The 18,291-nt window shown below is 47.2% G+C and overlaps 2 protein-coding genes across 7 annotated transcripts in view; one reads left to right on the top strand and one right to left on the bottom strand.

The window, feature by feature from the left end:
- The first annotated feature begins 144 nt into the window (after window positions 1–144).
- On the top strand, window positions 145–16,900 carry DDX11 (DEAD/H-box helicase 11). Of its 2 annotated transcripts, none has more exons than XM_069003718.1 (26): window positions 145–294; window positions 385–609; window positions 1,098–1,184; window positions 2,551–2,708; window positions 3,818–3,863; window positions 4,393–4,500; window positions 5,032–5,119; window positions 5,590–5,792; window positions 6,364–6,516; window positions 6,614–6,660; window positions 7,415–7,494; window positions 8,646–8,690; window positions 8,816–8,883; window positions 9,287–9,325; window positions 9,791–9,914; window positions 10,434–10,568; window positions 11,031–11,143; window positions 11,510–11,582; window positions 11,948–12,051; window positions 12,608–12,757; window positions 14,639–14,707; window positions 14,885–14,985; window positions 15,395–15,479; window positions 16,059–16,134; window positions 16,301–16,455; window positions 16,582–16,900. In XM_069003718.1, the coding sequence occupies exons 1-26, from the start codon at window positions 157–159 to the stop codon at window positions 16,609–16,611; spliced, it is 2,700 nt and encodes an 899-aa protein (XP_068859819.1). In that variant the 5' UTR covers window positions 145–156; the 3' UTR covers window positions 16,612–16,900. The 2 variants fall into 2 exon arrangements, with proteins under 2 accessions (XP_068859819.1, XP_068859818.1); XM_069003717.1 differs by having other exon boundaries at window positions 10,431–10,568.
- Window positions 16,847–18,291, bottom strand: part of WASHC1 (WASH complex subunit 1) — a 41,141-nt gene continuing 39,696 nt past the window's right edge. For 4 of the 5 annotated variants that reach the window (XM_069003722.1, XM_069003721.1, XM_069003723.1 and 1 more), the window contains one exon: window positions 16,847–18,012. In XM_069003722.1, the coding sequence (XP_068859823.1) occupies window positions 17,861–18,012 (152 nt within the window). In that variant the 3' untranslated portion in view covers window positions 16,847–17,860. The remainder of the gene's footprint in view (window positions 18,013–18,291) is intronic. The other variant, XM_069003724.1, reaches the window with a different exon arrangement.

The following is an 18,291-nucleotide window of genomic DNA, read 5'->3' as shown; positions in this document are numbered from 1 at the left end:
GGTTTGGGAGCTCGGGAAAGGGCGGGGGGGGGGGGGGTGTCTGTGCGGAGAGGGCAGCGGGGCGGGGGCGGGGGCGGCCCTTCCGCCGCGTCACGGGAAGGGGCGGGGGCGGCCCCGGCGCCCGGTTCGAAGCGGGGCGGGATGGCGAGCGGTGGGATGGCGAGCGGCGGGGCGGCGGCGGGCCGGTTCCCGTTCCCCTACACTCCGTACCGCATCCAGGAGCAGTTCATGGAGGCGCTGTATGGCGCGCTGGAGGCCGGCCGGGTCGGCATCTTCGAGAGCCCCACGGGCACGGTGAGGTGGCAGGGCCGGGCCGCGGCTGTGGCGGAGCGGGGCCGCGGCTGTGGCGGCGGTGCTCTTCACTTTGTTGGCTCTCCGTGACAGGGAAAATCTCTGAGCCTCATCTGCGGGGCCCTGTCCTGGCTCCGGGACTGGGAGGAGAAGCGGCGGCAGGAGGAGACGCGGCTGCTGGCGCTGGGGGCCAGCGGGAAGGACGGGCTGACCCCGCAGCAGGCACGGCCGGGCAGCGCGGACGCGGCCGGGGAGCCGGACTGGGTCACGGCCTTCGTGCAGAAGAAGGAGGAGCGGGACATGGTAGACAGGCTAAAGGTGGGGAAGCGCTCGTGTGTAGAGGACGGGTGAAATACCGAGGAGAGAGGATCGGGAGGGCTGATGTCACATGGTCACAGAATGGCTGGGGCTGGAACGGACCACTGGGGATCACCTAGAACAGCCTCCCTGCTCGAGCGGAGTCCCTAGAGCGAGGTACCCAGTGTCCAGGCGGCTTTTCAATATCTCCAGGGAAGGGAACTCCACCACTTCTCTGGGCAAACTGTTCCTGTGTCCTGGATGATGAGGGGAAAACACGTGAGGCAAATTTGGTGGTGGTGGTCTTTGCCTGCAGGTTGCCCAAGACAGGAACCTATATTGCTTTGAGGAGAGTAACACTCAGTAGGCGAGCACTCCGGGAGAACTGACCGTGTACTGGCAATTTTGTTTCATTTAATCTTTTTTTCTATGCCCAGAGCGTAAGTAGTGATACCAAGAGTTGAGGACTAAATCCACTTCATCCTACCTTCACTCTCCCTTTATTGTAGGAAGAGCAGATCAGAAGGAAAAAGCGAGAAGATCATCTTGAGAAAATTCGGCATAACGTGCAGTTAAAATACGCAGCAAAAAGGAAGGTGAGTTACTCCACAGAGATCAGAGTTTTCTGTTTTGGTTACCTTCAGTGTTGTTCATACTTGCTTATGTGTGACTTCACAGACTTTTCCAACCCGCCTGTTTGAGGAGGTTTTTGTATGAGATTTCTGAAATAGGTCATCCAAAACTATTTGTTGGATTTTCTTTTAAAAGCACAGATGTGAAAAACAATTTGTGCATCGATAATTTCCTGTGAAAATGTTTGTGTGTGGGCAGAAATTATGTGTATTCTGATTCCCTTCTGGCCCTCTGCTGTACTTTTAAAAGCTTTAATACTTGGAGGCTTTTTTTGGCAAGATCTCTGTTTTATGAGCATGTGTGAACACTCTACTTCTGGAATAAAAATGGTATTGAAGCTCACAGATATATTTTCCTGTCATTTAGATGCATGAACTGGCCTCAGTGCTCTTGTTGCTTTTTGATTATATGAGTCAAACTTCCCAGAAATACTCAGTTTAGGTCCTCAAATAGACAGATTTATTAGGTTGCCAGGCTATTAATTTGTAGTGTGCTCCATCTCAAATACTGTGTCATGTTTTGGTCAACACCTGTCTAAAGGATATGACAGAAATAGTAAAGAATGGCAAAAAAACAAATGGAACAAAAAACTTCTGTCTTAAAAGGGGATGAAGAGCATGTGAAATGAGAAGCATGATGAAAAGCAAGAAAGCAAATAAGAGAAATACTATGGAGATTTGGAAAAGCGACTGATTCATCTTTTCTGTAATGCTTACTAACTGCATTTTCTGTATAATGCCATGGTAACAAAATGCTCATTGATGTTGGAAGATACTGTTTTCAGATGGAAAAAATGAACTTTTCTTTATTGTGACACAGAAGTTAATCAGAAGTTCTTCAACAGTTTAATTGAATTTTTGTGGAGAGGTAAACCTGTGTTAGAGTAACAGTCACACAACTGGAGAAAAAAACAGCAAGAGAAATCTTGTTCTAAACCAGATGCTGAGCTGCTTCTAGCTTTGAGTTAAATGTGCACAGAGTGATTATGTCCTCACATCTTCGTTTGTTCAGGTTTATTTACACACTATTTTCTCTCAGGCAGACATCTTTTATGGGCCACTTTAAGCAACTAATACTGGATTACATGAACATTTAATTGAGGGTCTATTAGTTCAGTAGGCCTGTGCAGAGAAGGTCCTTTATGTTTCCCCCTCATAACTGTCTGTGTGGGTAAGTCTTTGGTTGTTGGTAATGGCTGCATTCTGTGGGGCTGAACAGCTTCAGCCTTCTGTGAGGGACTGTGCTGTCTTCTGACCTGTCCATGCCATAAGGCAACCCCTGTGCTACTTTTTTTATCTGGAAAATACTGTGCTCTTGTGTTCCTTCCAGAGATGCGAGGAGGATGAGGCAAAGCGCCTTCTTCAGCTCAGCAAGGAGGCTCTTCCACAGGGAGCTGGAGAGGGTGTTCTAGACCAGCTGGATCACAATGAGGAGGAGTTGATTCTTGCTGAATATGAGAGTGATGACGAAAAGAAAGTGGTATCTGGGTAAGGACAGGGACTGAGTGGGGATTCCATGCTAAGGAAACTTTTTCTAATTTTTGTCTTGCCCTGATTAAAGAGGTTGTGCATATTTTATTAAAAAAGTGTTTCTCACCTTTTCAAACAGTACAAAGTGGTGGTTGTTCTGGGTTTTTATTTAATTGGTTGTTTAGGTGGATTTTATTTTAGTTTTTTTTTTTTTAAACTTTTGTTAAGACTGATCTGAGCGACTTGAAGTGCTTTCTGAGAAAGTGCATCTTAAAGTGTGTGGCAGTGTCCTGCCTTTATCCACACTCAGTTTCCCAGAGAGTGCCTCTGGATGCTGAGTGAATGACTCAAGATCAAGTTCCTTGCATTAGAAAAGCAGAATGGAACTCAGGACACCAGAAGAAGCTGTCAGTTCTGCAGATTAGCACTGACATCTTTTGCTACTCTAAAGGCAGAGATGTTCACGTTTCTGAGACAGAGCTTTGGCATGAAAACCCCATGCACACTTTTCTCCCTCATGCATTTGCTTTATGCAGAAAGCCAGAAGCCATACTTCAACACAAAAAGTCAAATGCATTTAAAATACAAATTTACTAATTAGTGTCTAGACAGAGTCTTCTGCCTTAAAAATTGAAGAACGCTTAACTACTTTTTTTATATGTAGTTAGTTCATCAAACATTAAACTGCTGTTGCCTTTGAGGAGCTCTATGGCAGCTGAATGCTTTCCTGAAGCCTTTCTTTATGCAATAGCTGGAGGGTGGTAAATTGCTTCTAAAGGGAAAGCTTTACAAAAATAAATAAGCTCACCAAAGAATAGTATAGCACTGATTAGCTTATGCCTGAGGACTAGAAGCCCCTGAATCAAAAGAAAAAAAAAATCTTGAACTTGCAAAAGGCATGACCTAGAAGAGATTTTTCTTCTAAAGCGAAAGGCTTGACTTGAATATGCACACTTACACTATTCTTTAAAAGTTGATTTTTCTTTTACCACCTGAGTTGAGATCGGAGGCTTTTCTTGAGATGACTTAATCTCTCTTGAGACCTCATTCTTGTAGTGGAGCATCGTTTGATTTTTACTGTCAGTGGTTTGCTGAAAGGAGACTGTTTGAGCTTTTTCTTTTCTTAGGCTGGAAGAAGACGATGATGATTTGGAAGAGGAGCATGTGACTAAGGTGAGATGAGGAAAGTAAATAGTGCCACTTCATAGAATAGTGTAGGAGTGAGCAGAATTATGGCTTCCTTGCACCTTTCCAACAGTCAGGCAGTACAGAAGGATTTAGGAACTAGCATCCAAAACCTGCCAGGTTTCTTGATAAAGACAACTAGTTCTGCTGTGTTCATCTCCTTCTGGACCTAAGCTGCCTAAGCAGCTTGCTGTGCTTGCACTTACTAATTTTTGCTGTGGCTTGCTGTAAAAGCACATTGCAATAAATAATTTTTTATTACTTTGCTGTGGTGAGTCCCTGTTTTATAGAGACCTTGGAAAATTAAATGGAAACAACAGCAAATGCAGGAAAAACAAAGGTGGAGCTTTTGGCCTCAACAGTTCTAAGGTGGCACTCAAACGTATGCCTTCCCTTGTGTTTTTGAAGGCTTGAGCAAGGTGAACCTTGTTGAAGTGCTTGGCTGCTTCCTTGTAGGATTGATCATAGGTTGGCTTCCATGTTCTTCTTGTCTTCCCTTTGTTCTTCCTCATTGCAGATCTACTACTGCAGCCGCACTCACTCCCAGCTGTCCCAGTTTGTGCGCGAGGTGCAGAAAAGTCCTTTTGGCAAAGACACGCGTCTGGTCTCCTTGGGATCCAGGCAGGTACGTGGTGGTGTTCTCAAGAGACCCAGAACACATTGCCAGGAGCTGTGTGGATCTGGTGCCACCAGAAGTTACCTTGGGGATTGACTGAGTCTCCTGCTGAAAAACTAAAGCAGGCATGAGTCGGAACACAGATCTGTGTGATGTACATTTTTCCGTGAACTCTGTTTTGGTCATTTACCTTTTGATGTAAATGCAAGAATCTGTTTTACCTTTTCTGATATGGCGTATTACAGATGTCCGAGTCACTGAGAAGGTGGTCGTCTTAGTAGAGTAGTACTTCTGGCAGCAATTTTCAGGAGCTGTTGTGTAGCAGTGAGCCCTCTTTTTCTCGTTTTTTTTTCTCCTAAGTTTCTGTGGGTTTTGAGCATGTTTGTAGCAGTTAGTATGCACAGTGTCTGACTGGTAGACTTTTCCTTTTTGGAATCTGGCCTGAGATTGCTTTCAAGAAAATCTTTCATTTTACAGCAGAGGGTGCACAGGAGGCACTCAGTTCTGAATTGACTCTCTTCCTCTCTTTGCGCATGCCAGAACCTGTGTGTGAATGAGGAGGTGCGACGCCTGGGTGCTCTCCAGCTCATCAATGACCGCTGCATGGAGATGCAAAAGAACAAACATGGTAGGAAAGCTCCCAGCCTGGGGAAGCAATTCCTGATAAAGCTGTCATGAGAGTGTGGAGACAGTGGGCACTGCCAGTCTGTTCTAGCTAGAGCGGTAGGAGCTTGGAAATGACAGGTTGGAGGAAAAGGACTCTTTGGTGCTTTTACTTTTCTTGGTCTCCAGGCTGTGCTGAGATCAGGATAAATTTTCTGAGTGTCTTAAGTTGGTCAGGATTTCTGCACTGGAAAGATACTTGTGTTTGTTAACTCAGTACCAAAAATGTTGGAAGATGTCATATGTTAAATCTAACTGGCAAGAGTAGTGTCCACTGTGGAGAAGGAAATGTTACTGCTGAATAATTTTTAAATAGGTGATAGGTCAGGAATACACATGACAAAGCTTGCTTTGAAATCCATGAGGTTCTGCAAAGTGGTTGTTCTAGGCTGCTGTGTGTGTTGCTCATAGCTTTCTTTTGATTTCTGCTGTTAGAAAAGAAGAGTGATGAGGTGAATGAGGGGAAGAAGAGACGTGTGAGTCGCACGGTGTGCCCATTTTATTCCTATGAGCAAATGCAGTTTCTCCGTGATGAAGTTCTAGTGGAAGTGAAGGACATTGAGCAGTTGGTGTCCTTGGGAAGGGAGACCGAAGCCTGCCCATATTATGGGAGTCGATTCGCCATCCCTGCTGCTCAGGTAAGGTGTAACAGTTTTAATGGCATTAAAGCCAGGCACTCTAAGAAGGAACTGATGGCCTGCTCCCTCTATAACTGTTACTTAGATTGGGGGAGTCTGTAAACAGGCTGTGTTTCTGTCAAGCTACAGTTTTGCTCAGAAAGCAAAGGAAAATGAGAATTCCCACTAGAAGTTCATAGGGATGCTGTATGTCTCAGCATTTTGAAATACTTGAAAGGTTCAGCAAGTGTGAGGCAATACTGACACATGGGTGTACTCTTAGCTCTTACACCACTCTTCTTCCTTGCTGGGTTCTCTCTGAAGACATGCTTTCAGTACTTTAGAGGAGATTTGGAAGGTAACCTGAGCCCATATGCAATTGTAGCATAATCATTTCTCTTCTGCCTATACCCCAGTGCCCCCCTCAAGCATGTGCTCCTGGTTTTTTTCCTACCTTTCCCATAATAACAGTGAGTCACTTGGCTGAATTCTGCAAGGCCCTCTGATACGGGCTGTTAATGAGTGGTTGTAGAATGCCTTAAGTTTGTAAGGATGAGAGCTGGAATCAGGGAAGTGCGTGCTTCTCCTGTAGCTGGTGGTGCTGCCCTATCAGATGCTTTTGCATGAGCCTACCAGGAATGCTGCCGGGATCAAGCTGAAGGACCAGGTTGTGATCATTGACGAGGCCCACAACCTCATAGACACCATCACCTGTATCCATAGTGCTGAGGTCAGCGGCTCTCAGGTGAGTCACAGCCTGTGAAAGGAGAGGGAGCTCTTCTTCCAGCAGTGCCCTTTCTTGTCTCTTTTATAACAACAGCTTCTGCTTTCTGTTTGTGTAGCTGTGCTGTGCCCACTCCCAGCTGTCACAGTACATGGAGAGATACAGGTGAGGATCTCAGCGGAAAACAGCACAGCAGAGGCAAGGTCTGTGGATGCCTTGGCTTGCCTCATGGCTGCAGGGTCTTGCTTTTCCCCAGTGGAAAGTTACTGCATTAAGAGTTCTGCAGATGAAAAGACACTTGCTTCATTATCCCTGTCTAGAATCCGTCTAAGTCAGACTCCTGGGGCTAGTATTAAGCAGTGAGAAGGGGACACCTTGAGGATTCTGGCTTTCCCTTATACACTCAGTTCCTTTCCCAGTATCTCCCTCTAATCACTTGTACTTTGTGATGCAGACTTTGAAAAGATTCAGTCTTTCATGCCTCTCAGGGACCTTAGTCTTTCATGTGCTGACTGGCATTATGGTAGAGGCAGGAGGAAGCTGTATGTGGGGTTTTGGCTCTGCATCTTGCCATCCCTGCAGTGGCTGATTGTTGTGCTCAATAACTCTGAAGTTGTGGAGCATTATTGCAATAGGGTCTTGAGGCATCACTGCCATTGTAATAAACTATAATTAATATGCAAGGAGAAGTGCAGTAGTAAGAACAGTGGGGGGAGCATGGGTAAGTGCTTTGGGATGACCTTGGGCAGGACATCCAGAAGACTCTGCCCTGTCACAAACAGGGGGAGTGAACCTGCAAAAAATCCTAGTTCCTGTCTCTCCAAAATGAAGAAGAGTTCATGTACTTGTTTCAAGCTCAGCTGCTTGTGTTCATCCCTGAAGATGATTTGGGGCCTAAATGTGTCTCAATTTTTCATAGGAAACATTTGAAGGCAAAGAACTTGATGTACATTAAGCAGATCCTGTATTTACTGGAGCGGTTTGTGGCCATGCTGGGAGGTAAGCAAACCTCTCGTGTCTCCAGGGTTACTGACAGACTCTGAGCTAGTTAGTGCTTCCTCAGGACACTGTGCCCCTTCCCCCTCTGCAGAAACTTCAGGAAAGTGTTGCTGTCATGTATAGGTTCAGATGCCAGTAATTTTATTTCTCAGGCTGGTTTGTATGTGGGGAAGTTGACTGGTGTCTAGTTGAACCCTTCTCTTTGTTTAAGTAGCTGAAGAGCAGCAGATGACATTGTAAGTTGGTAGTTTCCTTCTCTTTCTGTGTGGTTTTCAGATCCAGTTGGAATGGGGATGATGTAAGATGCTAAGTGAGGAATACAGCAGATGTATAACAGATGCATAACAGTGTCACACAAGAACTGCATGAAATTAATCTCTCAGTTATCTGGTAGCAAGGCCTCTATTTGTGTCAGCATGCATCTGCAGAATGAATCTTTCTTGAGTGGTGCCTTTCCTTTGTGAGAAAATACTGTTTTGCTTTGATTTTAGATCCACAGGAATTTGCAGGACTCCTTTTTTCAAATGATCTGTTGGCTAGACCTTAGTGTGTCTTGAGGAGAGCATGTCCTAAGTTCATAAAGGAACTTCCTCCATGCCCTGGGGAAATGCAGCCCTTTGGGACAGGGGTTGCAAAAGTGAGATGTGAGGTGGGTCTTAAACACTAGGACATAAAATGCAGTGCGTGGCAGCAATTAATCCTGTTCTGGCTGGTGGGCTCTGGGCGTGTAGGTGTCCTTAGGTTTTTCCCCTCCTCCCAGTTACCTGCCAGCCTCTGTGCTTCCCAGCTCCCTGCTGCTGCATTGAGGAGGGGTGAAGGATGCATTGCAGTCCCTGTCCACTGGTCTTTGCAGCATGACTGTAGTGTGCGAACATTTCTGATCACCCACCCTACCTGCTGCTTCCTGCCACAGAAGAAATGTAGGTGGTCCTTAGGATGCAGCAGCACACGTGTCCTACAATGTAGGGCTACTCTACAGGGCAAATGAAAACTTGTGGGAGCTGATGTTTTGTCTGTATAGCTACATTTTGCAGAGCCATAGTTACTTCTTGGGTTTTTTGTGCACTGTACCTATCAAGTTCAGTCTTTAGTTTCTTGCTTAATTTTGAGACAGATTCAAGCCTTCCCTGAATTGGTTTCATGCTTTACAGGTAATGTGAACCAGAATCCTGGATGTCAGGCAGTTTCCCAAACAGGTAAGACTGGAGTGAACTCCTGAGGTATGCAGCTCTCAGTCAGGGACATGGGTGTGGGGCAGTAAGGGGTGCAGGCCCAGCAGCAGGTAATAATTTATTTTCCCCTTTTCCCTCTTTTCTTTCAGGGACAGTGCTAAAATCCATCAATGACTTTCTATTTCAGAGCCAGATTGACAATATCAACCTCTTCAAGGTAATGCAAACATTGTCTGTTAGGGCACAGGTGGTGGTGACTTGTTTGAGATTATTTGGAGTGTGTGTGAGAGCTGGAAGTAGAGCCAAAGCCCACACGGCAGAATCTGCTTTCTAGCTGTCTGTAGGCAAAGCTACTCTGTAAGGGCTGTGGATGCAGAAATTCTACTACTCCAGTAACCTAACTGCCGCCTTGAACCTCCAAACACAGCACCTTAACGCTGTGTCTTTCCACTCTGGAATGTCATTGTAAAACTCTAGTCTGGCAGGCAGTGCCCACAAAGAACTGTGCACCTCTCCCCAAAAGCATGGCAAGTGATAGCCCTGCTGGACAGGGATCAAGGACAGCAGGATGGCAGAAGGGGTGGTGAATGGCAGTTCATTTCCTGTCTTCCCTCCAACAGGTTCAGCGTTACTGTGAGAAGAGCCTCATCAGCAGGAAGGTACTTCCCCTGTGGTTTCATAGTCAGCAGTGTTCCAATACTGTTTCACACCTGGAGTTTGAGATGGAAGATGCAGCAGCTGGGGTGGGAGCTTGTCTTCACCCTGCTCTGCAAATAAAATGGTTCCTGTAAAAAGCACTATATGGGCAGATTAACTTTTGCTTACTCAGAAAAGAAACATAAGCGTGGTTTACCACGGTATTCCAGGGGGTGCCAATTCTATGCTGCTTGGCCTCAAATCTGCCCGCCAAGTAGGCTGCGTTGCCCTGGAAGAACAGACATCAGAGACTTGTTTTGCTTTTGATTTAGTAGGTGGAGGAAGGTAATGGGAGCTGATACATTCTGATTAGGCTTCTACTGAACACCTACTAAGTAACTTTATGTGTGGCAGGCCAGCAAACCTGCCTTTATCTTGTCTGATTCCTGCTGTTGGTAGTCTTGGTCTTTCTGGCTTTTGCTTGGCAGCTTTTTGGGTTTGTGGAGCGATATGGGCATCCTGCCTCAGCTGTGAAGACCAACAAGGAGAACCAGACGCTGGCTGGTTTGCAGAACTTTCTTCTGACCCTTCAGCAGGGATCTGATAAAGAGGGTGAGTTCAGGCATCATCTGCTTCTGCACCTGTGGGCAGAGTGAGGATATGGAACCTGCATCTCTCTGCATGAGGAAAGCGGGGAGGCAGATTTGCAGAATGAGACTGAAGAAGGTGTCCTGTGTGGGTGTTTTTTAACAGGTCTGACTAGCTGACCTAGGCAACTGTACACTGGATTAGAGAAGTCCCTTTTGAGCTGAATGATGTAATTCCATGTTCACTCCAAATGCATTCAAGCATTGCATTTCTGTGACTTGCTGGCTCTGGGGCCTGAGCTACTGTGTGTAGTAGCTCTGCTTAGTGACTCTGCCATCCACAGAAACCAGAGTTTTATTTTCTTTTTTTTTTCCTTTTAGCACTGAGACAGAATTTGGGTTTTCACCTTTAATGGGTCTTTGTTCTCTACCTGCATATGTAGGCCAGGTATTGTGTTCCTGTAGAGCATGTTTTGTGCTTAGCCCATGTCTTTAGAAGTGTGGCCTAAGTTGCCTGCCTCTCCTTTCCTTTTTGGGCCAGCAGGTACCCCCCAGAGCCCTCCCCTGGAGGCTGAGCACGACCATCTCCGAACTGCCTCTCCACTGATGCAGATTGAAGGATTTCTCTCGGCCCTTACAAATGCAAACCAAGATGGCAGAGTCATTCTCAGCAGGCAAGGTACTGGAGAGGGTGAGGTGGGGAAAGGTGGCATGAGTCAGTCACAAGCAGGGTGCTTCACTGGCACTGAGGGACGACATACAGAACCTGTGGGGAACCTGCAGCAACATTTGTTCCATCTGTGATGTAGGCTGGCAGTCTTTGTCTGTCTGAGGATGCTTATGACTCCAAGGGAATTCTCAGCCAAGGGCATTGGGGCCAGGGTTTGCAGAGGTCTGCTCTCACTCTGAACGTCAATTTTTGTCCTGCAATTTACTGCACCTGTGGTACAGCTCCAGGGAGATTAGGAAGCAGAGGGTAACTTCCAGGTTGGCGTTACCTGCTGCTGCCTGTCAGTGTTGAATAACAAGTCCTTACTTTGAGAGGTGGGGTCGTGCCAGAGTGCCCAGGGCAGGAGGGAGAATCTCTCATATCCCTGTGTGTCACAGCTAGCTCCTGAATGCTTTTCTCTCCTTTTCCCAGGCACAGTTGGTCAGAGCAGCCTCAAATTCCTCTTGCTGAATCCAGCTGTCCACTTTGCCAAGGTTGTGGAAGAATGCCGTGCTGTCATCATTGCTGGAGGCACTATGCAGCCGGTGAGGGAATAAGGATGCTGTGCTGGGGTCTCAGGAGGTCAGTGGTGCTATCTGCAAGCCGGGGTGGAAAGAGAGCAGCCAGGCTGAGCTCGTGGTAGGTTGGAACTGGCATGGTGAGCAGTCGGACGACCTTGTGATGCCATCCGTCATTCTGCAGGGCCAGGGATCCCACAGGGACCATGCCACAGGGGTCTTCGAGGAAAATCAGTGCTGCTGTGTGTGGGCAGAGGGCGCTGCCGCTCCTCTGTTGGGCCGGGCAGAGGCTCTGGCTGGGCTGGTGCTGCCCTTGACCAGCAGTGTACACCTGCCGGTGTAGAGTTTTTTGGGACACTGGTATTTTACTTGCCTTTGTTTTGTGGATCTTAGGTGGCTGATTTCCGAGAGCAGCTGCTGTGCTGTGCTGGCGTGGACCCTGCCCATGTCGTGGAGTTCTCCTGTGGTGAGTGTGCCGGGCTGGCAGAAAGGGCTCAGCAGCTGCAAGGGCTGCAGCTTGCCTTTAACACTGTTCTGTCAGCACTCTAAGCAACTGGCATCTTTCCTAAAATTCAGGGCAGTAAATGGGTGTGAGTTCCCTCCCACTCTGAGCTTCCCCTGTGGTCTTGACTGGTATTGGCAGGCAGTGTGCCATGTGTTCTTCCCAGGGACTCAGGGGATGGAAGTTGGAGCAGCTGAGTGACTTAGGCACTTTGGCTTAGCCAGGCAAACATTTGCCTCTGTCACTTGAATGCAATTAAAGTTCTTCAGCTTGTGGGGTTTGTGCCAACAGCAGTGATATTGACTCTCACTGCTTGTTTTTGTCTCCAGGACATGTGATTCCTCCAGAAAATATTTTACCCATCATCCTCTGCAGTGGTCCTTCCAACCAGCAGCTGGAGTTCACCTACCAGACCAGAGACCTGCCCCAGATGGTCAGTTTGTCTTTTGTTCCCTTCCTTGGGATCTTTTATTTTGCTTCACATGCTTATGTTTCATAGGAGGGTACACTCTCTGTTTGAGAGGTGAGCTGAGCAAAAGCCATGGCAAGGAAAATCCCAAACCACAGGGGCAGCTGCAGGTGTTCTGGCACTTCTTCCTTCTTTCTGTGGCAGGCCAGTAAGCACCCCAAGGCCAGACATTAAGTCTGCTCTGCCCCTGCTGAATCTCAACCAGATGTGCTAACCAGCTGTCAACATCTGTTCTAGCAGGACAGCTTCATCCACTGAGGCAAACCATCCTTTCCTGAATGAGCACGGCTCCACAGCTGTAACAGAATCCCTGGGCTAGGGAAGAAGGCCGAGCAGTGAAGAGCTTTTTAGTGATGCCCAGCTTCCCTAGAGAGTTCTCTTAGACCTGGCATATTTCCCCCATTTTTTCCTCCCGTAAGGCATGTCATAAGGAAGGTGTGATCCTGGGACTGAGCAGAGAAGTGGAGCGGCTTTAGCTGGGGCTCCTGTCAGCTGCAATATGCTCTAATCTCTCTTGCAGATGGATGAGACAGGTCGAATCCTTTGCAACCTGTGCAATGTGATCCCAGGAGGTGTGGTGTGCTTCTTCCCATCCTATGAATATGAGAAGCAGGTGTACGGACACTGGGAGAAGACGGGGCTGCTCTCCCGCCTTGCAGCCAAGAAGAAGGTGATTGTGCAGCCAGGGCAGTTGGTATTTTCCATGGAGGTGTCAAAAACCAAACAATTCCATATGCATTGCAGGCCTCTCTCCAAGTTATTCTCATAGTCTGCAGTGCAGAGCGGATGTTTATCCAGCTAATCCCTCCAGTAATGAATAAATGATACTTCCCAGATGGCTGAGCACTGAGCTGGGATCTAAAGGAGATTGATTGCAGCTATACATTCTTGAGTGCACAGTCTGTGTAGTGGCTATGGGGGAGACAGTCCTTGCTTTCCATAGCCAGCAGACTTGTTCTCTTTGGCTGGGGGGGCTGTTCAGGTTGAGCTCCTACAGGGAATTAGTTTTTCCCCGGCTCATCTGTGTGTCCCTTGACCAGCACAGCCAAGGGCTAGGCAGAGTGAGACAACACTGCAGTTCATAAGACAAATGGTGTTTCGCTTTCTGCTAGAAGTAGAGATGAGAACTGGAAGGCTAACAGTGGTGACTCCTGTTGAAGGAGCAATGAGACATTGCATAGGGAGATCACTGCAAATATAAAATCTTTGCAATGACTCTCACAGGTATTTGAAAGCTGGGTATTGAAAGTCAGGCAGTTCAGGTTGTGGTGCAGGGATCTCGGATCATGTGCCAGGGGCAAAAGAATTATGTACACCCTGGCTGTGACTTCTGTTTACCAAAAGCTAAACAATTTACTACAGTCCCAGACATTTCACAGCCTTGGTGCTGGCATTCTGGCACATGGGGTGGCCTGTAGGTTTCTGGGTGGAAGCACTGTGCTTCATTTTCTCAGTGTGTTTGTAAAGTTACCACTCTTCGTGCCTTTCAGGTATGTCCTGTCAGGGTCCCAAGGCTCTGCCTGGTTCCTCCAAGGCTTTGGACAACAATCACACAATTTGTCCCAACTTTCAACTCTGATTTGTTCTTGTTTGGCCTTTGCAGTCTTCAGCAAATTGGATATGTGTTAGCAAGGCAATTGGGTATAAGTACAGCAAGCGTGACTTTCAACTGCCCACATGGAAGATCAGATCTTAGCAGGGGAAGGTTCAAGGCTTTCCTGAGGTTACTGTGGTGAGATCACACTGAGATTATATATAACTTATAAAGGGAAAGTTATTTAAATCAGAGGCTTAAATAGCTACTTTTCAGTAAGTTAATTTTGGCTTATATTTGTAATTTCCAGTTATTTTTCTACTGAAAGACTGATTTTGACTGGTAAAATTTAATACTACTTCTTGCTAACCAAAGGAAAACACATCCTGTAGGTTCTTTACTGTCACAGAGAAGAAGATAGATGTTGGACCTCTTGTTTACTAGGAAAACTACTTGTATTTTAGGCCAAGGTGCAGCATCTATACAAATGCAGCTAAATTAACTACAGAGGTTTTTAGTAACTAATTAGGTGTGCTAGAATAACATAAAGAAATATTACTTTATTTATGCTTTGCATGAAAAGCTAATTTATTCAGTGGGCAAGAGGAACCATTACTTGGAATTAATTGATGATTCAAATTGATTGGTCCTGTCCCTGTCCTCCAAGATCTCATCCCAGAGGATCTCGATTCATAAGTGCAAGAGGTGCACATTGCTTTTCTACCTCTCAGCTCTTGGATGACTTGTAACTTCTTGCAGTACTGAACAAGTCTGCCAAAGCTGAAAGGGAATGTTGGAGGCACAGGAGCAGCTGCTGCTCCCTTCAGAGCCCAGCTGAAAAGGGCTGTAGTGCGTTTTCAGCATGGAGGGAAGGTACTGGTTAAGTTGGTTTTTCAGGCACTTCTCTGTTCTGTGACCTTAGTTCCATATGCTGTTTAATGGCATGGGAGTAAAATGATTTACATTCTTTAAACTGTTTGCTTCCTGTTGCTGTAACTGATGAACTGTGCCTGACAGATCTTTCAGGAGCCTAAGAAAGCCAACCAGGTGGAGCAGGTGTTGGTGGAATATGCCAAGTGCATAAAGGTAAGCTGAGCAGGCAGGCTGGTGGGAGTGTGGCAGCCCAACTGGTATGGGAATGCTGCTAAGGAGGGCACTGCATCTTTTAACAAGGAAAGAGGGCTCTAGCCTAGGTGTGGGAGTGTTTCTGTAGCACTGAAATCTTCCCTGCTCTGGTTTAAGTTGCTGGTCCCTCTCCTGCAGCGCTGCAGCCAGACAGGAGGACAGATGACAGGGGCCCTGCTGCTTTCGGTAGTTGGAGGCAAAATGAGTGAAGGGATCAATTTCTCCGATGACCTGGGAAGGTAAGGTGACTGCTCCTTGGAAAGCCAGGTCTGGCTTGGGGTGTAGTGACTCCAAGTAGGATGGGCACATCAGTACTTGCATAGACAGAAAATCCTGGGGAAGGTGTGACTTAGCTGATACTTAAAGCAGCAGGAGGGTCTGTTGGGTGGTGTAAAACCTGCCTGTCCAGGCCACTTTTCCTGTGAATAATGCAGTTAGGCTTGCTGTGCTAGATAATCTCTTGTTCTGGCACCCTGAATCCCTCTGCAGCTCTGTTCAGTATGTGCTTGTCAGACTGCTGTGCTTTATTGCTGCCTCTGGTTTGCAGGGCTGGCTGTCTTTCAGGGGTGCAGTGACCTCTAATTTATCAGTCTGTTGGCAAAATGCTCTAGGATAAGACATGAAGAATAATGCAGTCCTCCCTTGCAGGTGTGTGATTATGGTGGGAATGCCTTACCCCAACATTAAATCTCCAGAGCTCCAGGAAAAAATGACTTGGCTTGACAAAAGAATGGTAAGAGCCACTTATGCCTCTGTCTCTTTCACTTGTCCTTTTTAGTACTAACTTCCCAGCACATGAGTCCCAGAGCTGCCTTCGGAGGTTTTATTTTCTTTGAGCTTGCCCTCATTTCCCAGACTGTGTGGTACTGAGAGCCCAGCCTTCTCCAGGCTGCTCCTGAGCAGGTGGCCCTAAACACAGGGAGGAAGTTCGGTGGAGGGAAATGCCACCAGGGCTTACTGGGACCTCTGAGTTCCAAGGGGAGCAAGGACCCTTCAACCCAGAGAGAGTGGCAGGATGGTAGAAGCTGCTTGCCAGGGTCATTTGTCCTTTCTCATTGCTCACTGGAGGTGCTGTTCCTGGGGACAAGATCTCTGCCTTCAAGGGGGCCTTGGTTCTTTGTGAATGCTCAACACAGTTTTCTGACTGCCGCCTTTCTTCTGTTCCTCCTTACTCTCAGCTTGGGGTCTGCCTGGCCACCCTCTCACTCTGCAGGGGTAAAAGTATTTACCTCACTTTGTCATTAAGACTTCCCAATTTGATTTACATCTGCCTTGTGCCTCATGTTCAGACTTGTCTATTTCTCCTTTCCAGCCCAGAGCTGCTGGCCAGGCACCGAGCAGAGTGCTGACTGAAAACCTGTGCATGAAGGCAGTGAACCAGTCAATAGGTAATTCATCCTTCCTTGGACAGGCTGGGGGATACAGGATACATTGAAGGAGGATGGTAGGAAAAAGGATGCATTACCCATCAGTGTACAGATGATGGGAACATGAGCTTCCTTGCCTGAGAACAAACACTTGCCTGGGCCATTCTTTGTTTTATCCTCTGTACAGGCAGAGCCATTCGCCATCAGAAGGACTTTGCAAGCATCCTGCTCCTGGACCACAGGTACGCACGCCCTGCCATCTTTAACAAACTGCCCCAGTGGATCAGGGAGAGGACCCAGGTGAAACCTGCCTTTGGATCAGCGTTTGCTGAGTTAAGAAAGGTCAGAACTCTTGTATCTTATGTGCTGCTACCAAAACTGTTCCCCACTGTGCTCATCTGGACCTTTCTCAAGCTTTTCCTTGAGAGTAAGGCCAAGGACAAACTGCCTGGTTTTGTGTGTTCCCAGTTCTATCGAGGCAAGTTGGATGCTTTGTGATGTGGACCAGAGAACAGATGGTATTCAGCTCTGTGAGTTGCACCTCTGAAAAATGGGTAAAGTAACACAAGTTGTTGCTTTTCTGTACCATGGACTTTGTAAAATCTCTGCCTTCTGCCTCTTTTGTGGATGTTTGCTGTTCAGTATCTGAGCACAATGAGGTGAGACAGCCTTCTGCACCACAGCCAGGAGGGAAACTGGTTGGCAGGTGAAGGGAGTAGCAGCAGGCATCTACTTGTTTACAGCTGTTAAGGTTTTATTTAAATTGATTAAATACTTTGAATGAAAACACTCAAGTATGGCGAGTATTATTTAAGTACACTTAATTATGGGGAGTAATTATTTTGACTGAACACATCTGATTTTTTTCCCATCCACCATCAAGTGCAGGAGGCCTGACTGACCAATGCCATCACTGAGCTTTTCACAGGAACTGTAAACTAGCAGGCAACTAATTTATGTCATGTTGAAATAACACAGAGTGGTAATGGACCGGCTATGGGTAACATTTCCTATCCCCTTCTTTCTACCTTGCTTCAAGCAGCCAATAGATTGAAGCAGTTCATTCTTTCAAGGGGAGTAAAGCTATGGCCACAATACAGCACTTCTCCTTTGATCATGCTTAAGCACAGGATTGCTCTGCTCTTCTTACCCTCTAAGTTTCTGAATTCAAAGTTACTTTTTTAGTTTAACTTTCCTGGGGTCCTTTCCAGGGTTATGGGTTAGTGCTGGAAGGCAGCAATAACACCAGGAACAGCCACATAATCCCACAGCTGTTCCCAGCTACCTCTGTCATACTGAGCAAGTCTCGTCCCTGGAGCTTTGTTTGCTTCTTTTCCAGTTTCAGCAGCTGGATGCTACCTCTCCAGGCTCCTCACAAGGAAGAAAGTACTTACAGCACAGAGCTGTTACCCACTTCCTGTATATTAATTAGCCCCCCAGGGAAAGAAACAGCTGCCTCTGAGAAACTTCCATTGTGAGTCTCCCGCCCCTTGAGTAGGTCCAAACTCCATGGTCTGCACAAGCTCTGCCTTCAGGGAGGGGGGCACCTGCTTCTAGCAGCTGGTGCCCTCCAGCCTGTGGCGTGTGGTGCTGTAAGGCTAGACAGCTGGGCTTTCCCTTTACACACTCTTAATTGATGGCACTTCCCGCTTTTACCGAAGTGAAGGCAGCAAGGACCTGCTTCCTTCAGCTTTATTGAAAATTTTAAGACAGCAACAGTTTCACACTAATACTCAATGGACCCCATCTATGACTCCCAGTCATCCTCATCCTCCTCACCTATGGGCTGCTGCGGGGGTGGGAGGGGTGGTATTGAGTCTGACATACGAGCAAAGGCACCAGCAGGACTGCCAGGAGCATCAGTGTTCCCAGGGGCTCCTGGTCCTTTCCCTGAAATACCTGTGAGGGAAGGAAAGTCACCAGTGAGTGACACCTGGGGACTAGAGACCAAAGATGCTCAGCAAAGGGGAGGGGGAAAGATGCTCCCACCACCCAGGTAACCAGAACAGCCAGCATGTTTGATGTTGCCACAGACCTGGGCCAAGGTCTCATTTAACTACAGCTCCCCCTGAGCAAGTCCCTGCTGTCCTCTGCCCAGCACTGAGGTGTGACCGTGGCTCTAAATGCCCCAGGAACCTGCCACAGCCTCAGGGCATCTCAAGTGCCCAGATGGGCCTA

This window comes from Aphelocoma coerulescens, chromosome 1A, assembly GCF_041296385.1.
Source record: "Aphelocoma coerulescens isolate FSJ_1873_10779 chromosome 1A, UR_Acoe_1.0, whole genome shotgun sequence".
NCBI lineage: Eukaryota > Metazoa > Chordata > Aves > Passeriformes > Corvidae > Aphelocoma > Aphelocoma coerulescens.
The sequence above is the reverse complement of the archived record's forward strand: the minus strand, read 5'-3'. Positions and strand labels throughout refer to the sequence as shown.